This window comes from Cloeon dipterum, chromosome 3 (genome assembly GCF_949628265.1).
Source record: "Cloeon dipterum chromosome 3, ieCloDipt1.1, whole genome shotgun sequence".
In the NCBI taxonomy this organism is placed as follows: Eukaryota; Metazoa; Arthropoda; class Insecta; order Ephemeroptera; family Baetidae; genus Cloeon; species Cloeon dipterum.
The window spans coordinates 36,243,698-36,259,252 of record NC_088788.1 but is presented as its reverse complement, the minus strand read 5'-3'; the positions used below and the strand labels follow the sequence as shown (position 1 = coordinate 36,259,252).

At 45.6% G+C, this 15,555-nt stretch overlaps 2 protein-coding genes across 4 annotated transcripts in view; both read left to right on the top strand.

Annotated features, from left to right (window-relative positions):
• Nucleotides 1-9,166, top strand: part of Tet (Ten-Eleven Translocation (TET) family protein) — a 59,863-nt gene extending 50,697 nt beyond the window's left edge. For 2 of the 3 annotated variants that reach the window (XM_065484979.1, XM_065484977.1), the window contains 6 exons: nt 742-2,431; nt 2,491-2,669; nt 2,728-3,081; nt 3,144-3,371; nt 3,433-3,587; nt 4,435-9,166. In XM_065484979.1, the coding sequence (XP_065341051.1) occupies nt 742-2,431; nt 2,491-2,669; nt 2,728-3,081; nt 3,144-3,371; nt 3,433-3,587; nt 4,435-6,166 (4,338 nt within the window). In that variant the 3' untranslated portion in view covers nt 6,167-9,166. The remainder of the gene's footprint in view (nt 1-741; nt 2,432-2,490; nt 2,670-2,727; nt 3,082-3,143; nt 3,372-3,432; nt 3,588-4,434) is intronic. The other variant, XM_065484978.1, reaches the window with a different exon arrangement.
• A 318-nt stretch (nt 9,167-9,484) lies between these two features.
• Nucleotides 9,485-15,555, top strand: part of knockout (Stork-head domain-containing protein knockout) — a 60,219-nt gene continuing 54,148 nt past the window's right edge. Inside the window, exon 1 of the mRNA XM_065484982.1 lies at nt 9,485-9,700. The gene's annotated coding sequence lies outside the window, so the exon portion shown is untranslated. The remainder of the gene's footprint in view (nt 9,701-15,555) is intronic.

Genomic DNA, 15,555 nt, shown 5'->3' with positions numbered 1-15,555 from the left:
GGTGGTGTAAATATCTGTGTGTGTGCGCGCGTGCCCCGTGTATATATATTCATATATATAAAGCAGCGCGGTGCTCGCTCTTTTCCCCCTTGGTGTCTGCTACACCCACCGTTTTATACCCGGCGCGCGGGCGAAAGAGCGGGCGGGCGGGCGAGCAAGAGAGAATATAACATCACATAACCCTCGTCGTACTACTACCACCACTAAAAGAAGCAGTCAAAGAGGAGGCGCCGGCTCCCCTGCTTTGGGATCGTCGTCGTTTTGCTTTAGTTGGGTACACGCCATGCCGTCTAACCCTGCTGCTGTCACTCGAGGGAATCCCCCTTCCTTCCACTCGCGCGCGCTACACACCCAACTCGTCCCAACTTGAGGAAGTCTTTGAATGATCGTTTTGCTGGTGCTCTCTTTGCTCCTCCGCGCTAGCACCACTTACTTTTACTCTCTATCTTTCGCCGCTCTCTTCTGCGAAAAAAGAGTGTCGGTCGGTGGGTCTGTCGGTCGGTCGGGCGGGCGGGCACTGCCAAAGACGATTCTTTTTCTTTCTCTCAGCTGACTCACTCGCCTCCGTCCTTGCACAGATTAATGGAGAAGAATGGGTGGCGAGAGCATTAACTTTTTTATGAGATGGTATCTGCTGCCACGCGCTCACACCCGTTCTTCATTGATTTAGAGATGCTTTCCCCGTAACTCGAGACGCGCAGCTCAAAATGAAATTTAATTGTTCACCCTATTTGTCCTCAGGTACCTGGAGTGATGCCACCTTTCTACGGCAACCCCCCTGCCGACCCTGGATTCCTTCCCGGCAGGGACAGATTCCCCGCGGCAATGTGGCCGCAGCAGCAGCCCGGCGCGGAAAACGCGCCCGGCTGGGGCTCGCCGCACTTCCAGCCGTCGCCGCAGATGCAGCCGCACATGGACTTCCAGCAGCCCGGCCTGTACCAAACGTACCAAACGGCGGCGTACGCGCCGCCCTTTGACTACCCGCAGGACCAGCGATCGGGCTACGGAGTGCAGCAGCCGCAACAGCAGCAGCAGCAGCAGTTCGCGCCGAGGCCGCCCAGCTCGCCGGCCAGGTTCCCGCAGCAGACCCACACGCCGCAGCCGTCGCCCAACAACCCCACGGTCAACGGCGGCATCAACGGACGTGCCATGAGCAACGGCCAGTACCTGGAAGGCTCGCCGAGCAGCGCCGGCAGCGGCCAGTACGTCAACGGCACCGGCTACCAGCAGCAGGAGGGCAACATGACCCCCGGGGGCGCGCCGAGCGCCTCGCCCGCCCCGCCGGGCAGGAACAGCAGCGCCGGCAGCGTCTACGAAGAAAGCTCGCAGGCCTCCAAGACGGCCAACGGACCGGGCAACAACAACACCTTCTCGGCCACCACCCAAAACGCGCCTACCGGTCACCCAAACGAGCATCCTGGGTATCCACTTCACCTTCCCCAGCTGAGTTCACAGAACTCTAGTGGATACTCAGGTTCCAGCACCTCGGTAACTGGGGAACAGCAGCAACAACAACAGCAGCAGCAGCAGCAGCAGCAGCAACAACAGCAGCAGCAGCAGCAGCAACAACAACAGCAACAGCAACAGGCCGACAACAACTGGTCTAGAAGCGGCAACTCGACCTCTGCTGGCAGCGAGCAAAAGGGCAACGCCAGCGGCTGGGCCAGGGAGTCCCAGCGTCAGCCGGAACGAACTCCGCCACCCCCGTCTGACAGGGGAGGGACAGGGTTCAGGAACGGCAACGGCGAGGAGGAGCAGCAGAGCAAGCTGAAAAAGCACTATTTCAACCAGCACTACCAGCAGTACAGCATGGAACACTTCGGTCGCGAGAACGGCCAACCACCTCCAGAAACAGGGCCTAATTTTTTAGTCCAAGGCCACCCTCAGACTTCATTGTCTGAGGGTGGTCAGTTTTGGGATTGGGCAGAGGGCGCTAGAATGCAGCAGTTCGGCCAGGAGGTGCCGAGCGACGTGAAGGACTACATCCCGAACAGGCAGAAACAGAGTTGGAGTGATGAAGAGCAACGCAATTTCAAGAAGCCGTCGGAGGGCAAGCAGAAGCAGACAGAGCCTGCCCCTCAACCACCGGTCAATTTTTCAGAATACTACAGCAAGCCAGATCAAAATGTCACCATCAAGCAGGAGAGCAGCTATCCGTTCAGCGAAAACAGCCAGCAGGATCCTAGTTGCGAGGAGGAGGAGAAGAAGGAGGTGAAAAAGGAGCGGATGGACGTGGCCGCCTACCTCGACCAGCAGAAGGCGGCCGAGAGGAACCGCCGGTGGTCGCCCACTCCGCCGCCCGTCCCGCAGCCACCCCCTGAAGACTACAAGACCAGTCAGACGTCCAAAGAGTACCAAGAACACATGGAGAGACTCAAGAACAACATCAAGGCGGAAGTTCCCGAGTGCAGCTGCTTCCCACCTGACAAATGTAAATATTTCTCGGCATGAAATTCAAATTATGAGAACAATGTCTTATTTATTTTGCAGCAAGCCCGCCAGAGCCTGGTTCATTCTACACTCACCTGGGGACAGCAGCCAGTTTAGAAGACCTGAGGAAAGACATGGAGACGAGAATCGGCATTGCGGGCAAGGAGCTTCGGATCGAGAAAGTGTGCTACACCGGCAAGGAGGGGAAAACTCAACAAGGATGCCCCCTTGCTAAATGGGTAAGAAGAGCTTAAATCAAATGAATTAGAGCCAAAATAAAATTAATTTACTTAATAGGTGATACGAAGGAGCAGCTTAGAGGAAAAAGTGTTAGCAGTTGTGAAGCACCGGCAGGGCCACAAATGCCCGACCGCGTGGATCGTGATCTGCATAGTTGCGTGGGACGGAGTGCCGTCCAACGAAGCCGCCAGACTCTACAACCTGCTCGTAGAAAAGCTAAACCGATTTGGACTTCCAACGACGCGCAGGTGCGCCACAAACGAGCCGAGGACGTGCGCCTGCCAAGGACTGGACCCTGACACCTGTGGCGCTTCTTTCTCCTTTGGCTGCTCTTGGAGCATGTACTACAATGGCTGCAAGTACGCCAGGTCAAAAACCGTGAGGAAATTCAGACTGTCAGTGAGAACAGAGGTGAGTCTCAATCTAAATAACATAATTATTACCCATGTTTCTTAATATTGATAACAATTCAGGAGCAAGAAATCGAGGAACGGATGCACGTTCTCTCCACCCTGATTGCTCCTCTGTACAAGACCATCGCCCCAGAGGCGTTTGCCAACCAAACCCAGTTCGAGAGGGAAGCGTCAGAGTGCAGATTAGGCTTCAAACCTGGCAGGCCGTTTTCTGGCGTCACCGCATGTCTCGATTTCTGTGCTCACAGTCATAGGGACTTGCACAACATGAACAATGGCTGCACAGTGGTAAGCTTTGCAACAGTCATAATTGATTTCCTTGATATTTATCAGAACCACTGCTATATAGGTCGTGAGTTTGAATCGGCACAGAAACCTGAGCAAGCCAGATGACGAGCAGTTGCACGTCCTGCCTCTTTATGTCATGGATGACACCGACGAATTTGGTAGCAAAGAAGGACAACAGGAAAAGATCAAGTCTGGAGCCATTGAAAATCTTACCAAGTGAGCAAAGAAGAAAGCCAAATGCACAATAATAAATAGATTTAAAATTAGTAGGCTAGTTAATGCATTTTAGATTTTTTTATAAATCGATGAACAAATAAATAAGAACAATATTTTAATTTTTTTATTTAGTTATATCCAGTGCATATTTTTTGTTGAATTTTACTAAAATACTTTTAATTGTAGATTTTTCGTGGTAAAAAAACGTATTTCACTTTCTACTTTTAATTAATTAAATAAATACTGAGTTGTGAAATTTTGTTTTCTCGAATGTCTTCTTTTTGAAAAGGTATATGACTTGCTGGTAACATTTTTGGCCAAATTATCAAATTCTTTAAGCCTTTATCATGTGAATCACTAGCTGAGGTGGAATTATTTTGATTATTTGACGATTTTAGCAATTTTTTGTTATTATAAGTAAACGGTGAACAATTTCAAAATTAATTTAAAAATACAGTTGTTGCTCAATATAGCTTAATTTTTGTTTCAAGACACTGGTTAATGGGACACATGGATTGGTTTTAGACGTTTCGATTTTAAATTAAATACTCTCCCGGGCTTTTGCAATTTTTTAATGTTTAACCAAAGAGCAAAAAACTAAGCTTAAATATACTTGAGATCTGATACAACTTGAACAAAATTTTCTCGCATTTTTTATTTCTCAGGAAAGGTAAAACATTTGAAACTAAAATTAAATTAAATAATTTATTGGTAACATTTTTTTCTGATAAGTAGCTCAAAAGAGATTTTTTCCAATTTTTCATCTTAACAAGTGTGCATTAGGCACTGAGTTAGTCGGTATTGAAAAATTAAATAAAAATTGTCTCTTTTGTGTGTTTGAAATCAGGTTCACGTGCGAAGTTCGCGTGCGGTCTGTGCCACTGCAGCCTTGTCGAAGACACGGCAAAAAGAGGAAAGAGGACGAGCCAGACGCGGTGATAGGCAAGCTGCACAAAGACGCGGCCAGAGGCCCTGGGGTGCACATTGACGTAGGTCTGTTGGACAGCATGGACGCCGCTCAACTTCAAAATCCCCAGGTGTCCTCGACGGTGCTCGACAGTCCGGTGTCCATGTACCAGGGCTGGGGACAGGAGGGATACCACCACGACCCCTACTGGAGCCGTGGCTGGAACGGAGAGTGCAAAAATGCCAACTGGTGGGGCGATCCCCTCACCGAGATGAAGGTGGACGCGGACAGCACCACCGGGCTGATGCGCTACGCCGCTCAGTACAGCCCAAGCAACCCGTCGCCGTGTCCGTCCACGCCTCAGTCCGCGGCCAGCCCCTTCGTCTTTCCACCCTCCTCCTGGCAGCAGCAGCAACCGCAGCAACAGCAGCCGCTGCAGCAGCAACAACAGAGCTTCCAGCAGGCTGCCACGCCCACCAGCATGGCCTGGCAAAACGAGATCACGCCGAAGAAGAGCTCGGTGGAGGACGAGTCGGCCCGATCGCCTTACCTGCCGCCGTCAACGCCTCCGACGGCCAACTTCGCCACGCCGACCAACCCGCCGAGCGAGTGCAGCAAGCGGCCGCCGAGCGCCTCCTGGGACTACACCTCACCCCCGGCCACCCCGCAGACGCCGGCCTCGCCGTTCAGGGTGCCGAAGGCGCGCCCGCCGTCCCGCACGCACAGCAACACCTCGGCCGCCTCCACCGAGTCGACGCCGTCGGCGCCGTCCTACTGCAAAGGATTCCTCAAGCCCTTCCCGCCGGAGAGCAGGGGTGGAGGGGTTTCCAACCCCTCTGGCTGGGCAACCGGTGGTGCCGAGGACTGGCCCGGCAAGTCGGAGCCGAGCCACTCCGCGTGGCCGGATGCGCACGCGAGCCAAAACTACCCTTCGAGCTACGGGGCGGGGCCGAGCGCCGCCAACCCTTTCGCCTACGGCTACGGAAACTCGTTCATGCCGAATCTGGGGTGGAACGAGCCCAGCGGCTACTACTGCCACCCGCAGCAGCTGATGGGCTCGTCGCACTTCATGTACCAGCCGTTCTACGCGCCGCCGCACCACCCCTTCTTCCCGATGCACGCCGAGCCGGCGATGCCGCGCTCCGAGCCGATCGGCAAAGTCACCGAAATCTGTGATAACGAGGAGTGCTTCAAGGACGGACAGATGGGTGGCGTGGCGATCGCGCTCGGCCACGGCTCGGTGCTGTTCGAGTGCGCCAAGCAGGAGCTGCACAGCACGACGGCGCTGCGCAGGCCGAACCGGCTGCGGCCGTCGCGCATCTCGCTCGTCTTCTACCAGCACCGCAACCTCAACAGGGCCAGGCACGGCTGGGACGAGTGGGAGGAGAAGATGCGGCTGCGCAAGCTGGGCATCACCGCGCCCAACGGCGCCAACGGCCAGGGCGGCGCCAACAACAACGGCCAAGGGGGCGGCCAGGGGGGCGGCGGCGCTGGCGGTTCGGACGGAAACCTCGGCCCGGGCGAGCTGATGCTGCTGGAACGACCCAAGTCGCTGTCGTCGCAGTTCAGAATGCGCGCCACCACGTGCACCACCAACACCGTGACCACCCTGTTCCCGATGCACCCGTGCGTGGTGACCGGACCGTACCAGGAAAACGGAGCCGCCGGATGAGACGGGCAGAACGCCGGCGGCGGCAGCGACCCTGCGTTCCACGCTGCCCCGGCTTGAGAAGAAATATTAGAGAAAAAATGATGATACTCTCTCCTGCCATCTTATTTTTTTGCGACAGTAAGTGTGGCCTTTCAAACAAAAGCGGAATTCATTTCTAAAGAAGTTATTTTTCAAATCGCTGGTGACTCAGTGGCGTAATTTTATACGAGCATATGACAAAATACTGAATTCATACAAAGAGCAATTTCTTTTCTATCTTTTTTAGAAACGAACGTGCGTACAATACGTTTTAATGTACTGCTAAACAATTTTTAAATACAAAAAACACACACCCTCGCGGCGGCGGCTTTCCTTGCTGAAAAGTAATTGTTTTGTGCCACTTTTTTACTTTGTATAATGTTTGATCAGCCCTTTTGACGGCAGCTCATGATGGTGCAAATGTGCATTTAACGTGTAGTGAGTTTGAATGACGCGTGTAATTGTTATCTTTTTAAAAAAGACGGTGGACCCAGGTTACCAAAACCTGCCTATTGAATCATCATCACTCGCGCCTCTACCTGCAGTAGACTTGAAGTCCATTGTGAATGATCTCACTTCACACTGATTGCAGACCCACCCCCCTCTATCTCTCTCTCACACCCCCGAACAAACACAACACGTCATATCAGCAGAAGCTAAATGTATACTTTTGAAAAAAGCGTACGCTTCCCTCCCTGCCGTTTTAATTGTTCCCCTGCACAAATTTTTCCTATTACAAAAGGAGAAATTCCAGTTCAAATTGAGCATAATTATATTTCTTTTTTGTTTCCATCGAGAGGTTGCATACTTCTGCATTTTGAGTAACTTTTGCACTAGTCTGCTGGTATCAAATTTTGTTGAATTCTGATCTCAGTATATTGTTTTGAGTTCCTTTTGTAAAAGGAAGTTGTCGAGTATCTCAATCCCACCTATATAATTTGACCAATCGTGTGTGAATTAACTAACCAACTAACAGACGCTCAATTACAACTCTAAAAGACTTTGTTGAATAAACGACGACTTCGAATCGATCACTAAAAAGTAATTAATACTTTATTATTGCAATTAGGCTCAACCCGCGTTGCTCTTTTGTTGCTCCTTCCTCACGAGAACACGAGAAGGGTCCTTTGTATTGTTTTGTTTGTGTTTGTAGAAATCAACACGTGCGTCAAATTTTAGCTTTAATCGTGTACACAGCTGCGAATGAATTCCTTTAAGTGACTATAGAATCCTACTTAGCGTCTAATTTATTTATTACGATTCCATTCCCACGCCCCCAAATACAAACGCAAACGCACCGCCTGACGGCGAGCCACTTGTACATAGTTCGCTCTCATAATTGGTTAGTTTTCGTGTCTTGTGACAAGTGTCTGTGTGTAATTTATCGCGTACCATTAGTTGATTATCCTTTTTATCGAGAATAATGAATGCACTCTATATGAAACAAAAATTCTATTGCTCTATATTAAGATATAGTAATTACGTGGTAACTTTGAACTACCTTACCAACAGAACTGATTTTTGAATGATGATGACGAAAACATCAAAATGTACCCCTTCAAAAAGATTGTACCAACCCCCTCTGCCCTGATCGTACCCCTGCTGACGATGTGGAAATACAAATTAATACTGTAATAGCCCGACGCGAGATGAACGTAGTAGTGCTCACTCAAAAGTAATTGAGAGGAAAGATATGATAATTATTTTTTTGAACAAGTTGACGAGATGAAAATTCAATTATTGTACATGTTGACGAATAATTATGATGGAAACCAAAAGCAATTTAAAACGTGTGGGTGATGAAAAATGATATAAAGTTTTTATTTTTCTCGAGATCACAAAATGGAAATAAATCTGTCCCGCTTGAGCATTATATTAAAGTACGAGAACAGAGATGAGACGAACTTGAATGGAGGATTTTGGTAGTATGTAACAATGTAATAATATAAAGTGCCAATAACCCAAATGTAAGTTACTCCGCCCCGAGCCCCGCTCCTCCCCGCAGCGTAAATGTTTTAGCAGACTAGTTATTTATTATAAACACACACACACACACTCACACACACCTACAACAGCAGTTAAAAAGTGTTTGTCTGCCTTCAATCGAAAGAGAGAACGAAAGAACGTGCAAGTTGCCCTGCCCCCACCAGCAGTCATCATCCATTTTAAACTTTTCCAATGATCTTCCCTTTTCATGAGATAAAAGTATGCTTAATTATTTCTCAAAATAAAAGACATTAAATTAATTGGAAAGATAAAAACTTATGGACACGTCTTGTGAAAGTTACAAAGCTGGCATTAAATTCATAAATGAATGGAGCGAGTAGTTTTGAAAATAGTACAACTCTTTTAGAGAAATTAATCTCTTGACTTGGGCACGAGATGCTGACGCGATTACTTATGATATATGCAAAAGAAGAGTAAAAATTAAAATAGTAAAATGATGACGTGAAAAACAAGTATATATTCCCTTGATATAATATTGAATGTATATATATTTTTGACACTCAAGTTGACAAATTGAATAATACTGCTACACTGATGATATTATCAAATGACGAAAACAAAAAGAATAACTATGGCAATTATCCCATTTGTATTGTTCGCAAAGAGTAAAGAATCTAAACTTAGAGATTATTAAACTGAAAAGCAAAGTTAGAGCCGAAAAATCATTCATTTCTGGCACGCATTTTTCGCATTTTGAAACAAACTTAATAAATGAGAGAACGTTCAGATTGTCGAGCACGACGAAGCCATACTTTTGATGCAACAGTCATTTTTGCTGTTTATTATTTGACACTTCCATTTCGAATGTTGATGAGTTTTTTGATGTTCGGTTGATTGTACACCAATGAAACGGATTTGAATAGTACATACATATTGAGGTAGTATTTTAGGACTATTATACAATATTGTAGTCGGTAAGGAAGCATAGCTGTAACTGTTTTATGTGAATATAGCATCAACTTTGTGAATAAATAACCACTGATTTTCATTTGCACCAAATACCCAAAGTGAAGAAATTAGTTCCTAGTAATTATTTTTAACAAAGAATATCAGGAATTTAAATCAGGTGAATTAAAATTTCTCTTTGAAATCAATAAAAGACCACAGGAGAAAAATTCAATTCTTCGAGTTTGGATAGCTAAAATCGAACCAGTTGCTATTTTATTATAAATAAATTGATCAGATAAAATTCAGAGATTGAGGAGAGGCTATAGTTGGTTCGCGGTACGTGGCGCGCCCTATCAGTGCGCCGCGCACACAGAAGCCGAGACCGAACCGAGAGTCTTTGTTGTGCGCGTCGTGTTGACCGGCGCACAGAAACACAATTACCCAGAAAAATTGAAAGCACCGCGGCAGTCGCAGCCACCTAGAGCGAACCTTTAGCGTAGATAAGCAGCTGACAGCAAGTTGCTTCGCTACCTGCAAAACACGCGACACCGGCTCCAAAATTCTCTGCATTTCGGAGAAAAGACCTGGTTTTAAGACCGGCCTGCCAGCGCGGACAATTTGGTGAGTACTTTTTGACTAAATATCTGCTCAAAATACATATCGCGTAATTTTAAAGCTGAATGAGATTAATTTTTGATAAAAAATTGTACACCCAGCATCACTTTTCAATATTTTTTAATTGTCGCGTTACATACCGGCATCGTTGGGTCAATGTTATGCGAGAGAGGTCAGCGTCGACATAAATATAATGCCGGCGCACCTGCCGACTGCGTAATTGGAAATTAAAACAAATTATCAAGCGAGGAGGGGCCAAAGGTGCGAGTGCCAGCATCGGGTTAATTGAACGGCAGGCCAATCATCAGGACTGGAAGATCGATCGCACCAATTTGTTTGAATGCATAATAAATAAACTGTGCATGTGAGGGTACCAGCAAATCATAATTTGAGAGCCAATCGCTTCGATACCGTTCATTTCGCCTTGGTATTGACCTGCTTTATGAAATTCACTTGATTAATGGTTGTGGATGCGGTTTTTTTCAATCGTAAATTAGCCGAAAATCAATAGTTATTATGTGCAACGAATCTGCTGAAAATGTTATGAATTATTATTGATATTAAGGACCAGAGCTTTAAAGGCCAATAATTATTTTTTTGCCTTGAGCAAGAGCTTCATTGATTCTATTGTTTGTGAAATTTAGCAACAGTTTATCTCTAAAATCAGGATAGGATTTTTTGGCTTGATGTCGATCCCTATCCAATGGTGCGTGAATTTTGGAAAAAATTCCCCAAATTGTGAAATAAATCGTGATTTTACAGTAGGGAGACAGTGCTTGATTAGTATCCAAACATTAAAACCATTTTCTCAAAAATTGGAAAGACCATTTTTAAAAATTTCCATTAGTTAATTAGAATTTCAAGTAAAGGTAAAAAGGAACCTTTCACAAATTTTCTGTAAAGCTTTTCGAGATGTCTAAAACGCAGTTTGCGGTGGACTTGCGAGTTTTGCCTCGGCCCATGATCGCGTTTTACTGTCAACCAATAAATTGTGCGGAGAAAAAGTGACACCTGCTCAAACAGAGTTGGCAGAAAAACACCTGTTGCCGGTGCTGCATTATTTTGTTGGTCGTCGCGTGCTCTAATTCTCGTCGCGCAAAGGCGAAAAACGCGCGCGCGGCGACCTTCACTTTTGGGACGATCGAGATGCCGCTGTCGCTGCCGCCGCCGCCGCACAAAGGGAACAACATCATGTTGGCGCGGACAAGAAAGAGATTAATTAATTAAGAAACCACGGCAATTAGCGATTAGTGCCAAGCACTGTTTTCTCTCTCTCTCTCTCTCTCTCTCTCTCTCTCTCTCTCTCTCTCTCTCTCTCTCTCTCTCTCTCTCTCTCTCTCTCTCTCTCTCTCTCTCTCTCTCTCTCTCTCTCTCTCTCTCTCTCTCTCTCTCTCTGTTTGAATCGAGTTGCGCTTTAAATACGCGCAATTTCTCCGGCCATTCCGACCCAATTTAATTGCGCTGCGGGAATTAATTGCCGAATTAAGCAGACGCCTCCGTACGACGTACATTGTTTTTAGAATAATAACGCGTTTTCACAAACCATCTCCAAAGCGATTTTCTCACATTCATTAATTGCACCATTCTAAAAAAAAATCATGCAAAGGTGTGGGCGGGCTTCTTCTTTCTTTTATAACATCACGCCTAATTTCTCGCTCTTTCTCTCGCCGCCTGCATTTAGTATATAATTGTGAAAATAAAATCGTAAAAAAAATTCGCAGAAGAGGATTATGCCTTCATGCCTTTATGCCGGTAGTTGGAAAGCGGGGCTGCTGACCTCTGCGAAAAACAAAAGCTGCCGCGGCTATAAATCGGTGTTAAGTGACATCCAAATTGGCGCCAGAGAGAGTATAATTTTTCATCCATCGAAAGAAGTAAAGCACGTGCTGCATCTGTTTATTTTGTTTATGGCGTGGGTTGTGAATTTTAATCCTTAGGCGATTGAACATCCCTATTCAAATTGTTTAAGGTAGAGCTTTAGAGGCCAATAATTAATAATATTTTGCATTGTTGATTTAAGTTAATTAAACGGTTTCTAAATGATTTTTTCGCTTGATTTCGATCCCTCTCGTCGCTATCAATCCAACTGTGTACGAATTTTGAGGAAAAATTCCCTAAATTGCGAAATAAATCGTGAATTTACTGTAGGGAGACAGTGCTTGATTAGCATAAAAACTTTTGAGCCGATTTTCACAGAAATTTATGAAAATTCTTGCTCTTTTTCTTATTTTTAGACATTAAATTATTTAAAATTTTCTGTAAAGCTAATAAAATATGCATTTAACCATAGCAATTGAAATCAAATGGCATCTCTCAATTGAATACATCTCTATTTCACTCAAGTGCAAGCTATAATTGACAACCCGGCTTTGGTTGAGGAGCATCGAGTAAGCGCAGAAATGGTCAGGCAGGGAGAAATGATATGCGAGTTTCTAATCGTGACTGAGCCCATATACGCGCGCGCGAGTATATATTGTTTGCATGCATAAAACTGTTTGTTATTGACCGATTGAGAGGAAGAAAGGATTGGGCATTAATTGTGCCTGCAGCCGAATAGCATACTATAATCTCTGCAGCGCACTTTTCTCGCGTGGGAAGAGAGAAAGGACACCGGCAGCTTTTCCTTTTTCCACTGCGTGACGCATTGGCATGCCTTTTTCGGGGATTAACCGAGACTACCGCCGTAATTGAGTTGTATACAAACATGGAAAACACAGCAGGCGTGTGATTTATGTTCATGTTTGGACAAGTACTGCGCAGCGGAGAAATTCTTACTCGCTGTTTTTGATAGGATATTTTAATTTTTTTCAAAAAACAAGTTCACGAAATATTTAATTAATATGTTGGCAGAGCAGAGCAACCTGGTCCTTACCTGGAATCGTGGTCGCAAATCACCGACAAAAGAAAAATGTGCGCATTAAGGCATTCTTCTCCCATCGTTCTCCTTAAGAGAATTTCCAGGCCGCAATAATTTCGACCATAAAAGGTCGGCGAGTGAGAGCATTCTGAAATAATTTGACAAAATTCGCCTGCTCACGCGTTATGCAGAAAAAATGACGCAGAAAAGAGGAGAAAGTATGCAAGTGCCGATGATAATGGATCGAGTGGACCAGGCCGCGGCAATTTGCCACTCGTGCCATCGAAAGCATCTTCCTTTTTAGTTGGCTGTTTTGACAGCGACGGCTTCTTCTCGTCTCTTTTCGCAACAACCGCCGGTGATCCTTATTATTTCGTGGCCCGGGGCGCATGATAATTGCCTCGAGATAATTTTTTTATATGCGCTCAAGAGATCACGGACCGCAAAAGTGAATTCGAGAGCGATGTGATTCGCAGATAACGGCATTCGCTGCTCCTAGCTCTCGTGCGATGCATCTTGTTTGTTTTTCGTTCTCCCTTTTACTCGAGAATCAACGAAAGTGTCTGCTACCGACAAATGAGCAGATATTTTCATTAATTGGTCTCTTGATAGCAAGAACTAACAATCAACGGGACATACATTGGAGGAAACCGAGTCCAGAAAAGGGTTTAACTGTCCCCGCATCAGGGCATTTTATTGTAACACTCCCGTGAAATCAATTCACGAATGCAAAGCAGCAATTAGCGTGTCGCAAAGCTTTCGCAATCCCCCAAGTCCGTCAAGAGAATTAAATGTAGGCGCAAATCAGCCCGCATTCGACCCCAAACATCGCTCCCATTCTCACATAACAACTGCAAGCCAACAGATATCATTAATTTCGCCATGGTTGTCACTTGCGGGTCAAAGGTTTGACGCTCTGCGTTGATTCCCGGATAAAATCGCGCGGGAGACACGAATGAGCGGGTTTTCCAACACAAGTGCCGCCGCCTTTCTTTCTTCAGGGTCATCGCAAGTCCGTCAACTGCAGACCAGACTTTTACTCAATTGTCAGTGCACTATAACAGCTGCTGCTGCATTCTCGATTTGAAGTTGCACGTACGCGTTGCGCAACTGTCGGCGCCGGCAATTTTCCTCCTGAATTAATGAGCTGTATATAAAATATATGACAAGTTCGTAAACCGCACACCTAGAAGCTGTATTGTGCAATCAGTGTCGCGGCGACAAAAGATAATAGCTAGAAACAACTGACATCCTTGGCTGCTGAAACGGCCTGACAGGTAAAACTAATTAGTAGCCTTTTTGTTTAAATTTGATGTGAAAGGTGCATTTATTTTAACGGGGCACGTACGCCTGCAACTAACTTAACTGGCTCTGATTTCCGTGCGGCATGGTGAGTCATTCGCGAATATAATATCTGCCCGCTTTATCGAGGTGAAAAGGCCATAATGTTTGAGGTGAAACTGCGTTGTAACGAGACTTGTGCAACAGTATCCCGCTGGTTAAGAAAAAGAGTCAAAAATCATTTTTGCACCTCTCTGGAAATTGGGATAAATAAGCTAAAAATGTCCCAAGTTGCTGTATAAATTTATGAGAAAATTAGCAAGTTAATCAAGCATTGTCTCCAACTGTAAATCAACGATTTAATTCACAATTTACGGAATTTTACCTCGTCAAACGAAAAAATTATTAATAAATATAAATTTGGCGAAATCTGAAATTTAACTCTTCCTCGGTCATGATTTTAGAGATAAACCGTCGCTAAATTTTACAAACAACATGCAATTCTTAATAGTAAGTACAAGTAGAAAACTGAAAATACTTTCCTAACGTTTTAATTCGATGCACTCTTGTGTCTGTGGATTTTGATGCATTTCGGGGGAGGGGTGGGAAATTTTCATGCCTGGAAGCACCCCCCTCGCGACTGATAATCACACTTTTCCTCTCTCCACAGCGCAGACAGGAGGAAACTCCTTTCCTGAAATGGAGTGTGTGCTTACCCTTCAGTCGTCTCATAACGAGAATTACAAAAAAGACGAACGTACGTGCATGTAATCTGGCGTTGTTAATCAAAAACCTTCCGACTGTGACTTTTATTGCGGCTTCCACGCCACGCCATACCTTTGGGGGAGAAATTCAAAGCGGATTTCGTTCGGCGTCGCTGAAAAGCTTGATTTGTTTTTGTATTATAATCCGAAAGTCGATCGCTGGGCTCTAATTGAAGCTCCATTAGGATGCAGATTTGGAGATAAAGGAGATTTTCGCAGCGGCAGTTTATTTATTCTGATGGTTTGCGAATAGCGGTTCTTCGCCGCGCATAAAACAATAAAATAATAAAAGCAAATAGTATTTTACTGTCAAAGATGGCCCGTGGCGAGAGAATAAAATCTTTCGCCTGTTGACACGCTATATCTCCTCGAATTCGTACCAGTTAGAAAGAGAGTGTTAGAAACGCGAAGACGTACACACGTATCACATTTCAGTGAGACCCAAACGCCTTCTCTGACATTTTTCTATCTCAAGTTAAGAATATTTAGTTTCTTATGTTTGGATCCAATCTTCTCTCACGCCAAAATTAATGTTGATTTTGCAATTTAAAAAAGATAATACCATTTGATCCTAACTCCTCACGACCAGGAAGTGCAGAAATGCCACTCAGAGTCACTTATCACGTTTGCCCATGTGCATAAATTACACGCGGGCGAGAGTGACAGTTTGTTTTAGCTCGTTTTACTCGGTGAGATTAAAGGCAGCGAAATTTCCCTTCCAAGTCGTTCTCATCTGCTGCAGAGCAGACATTCCCATCGAGCAGCCGCACCTCGCCGTGTTCTCTGCCGGACGAAGATGATCATACTTCTCTGCGCACTCGGTGGATTAAATTCTGTAGTGATTGCATCATTAGCTTGAAAACGAAATCTTGAGTAATCCGCTGGCCCGCGTGGGAACGCAGAATTTGAAGCTGTTGAATGAGAAAATTTGTCTCTGTAAAAATGTTAATTATTTCCAA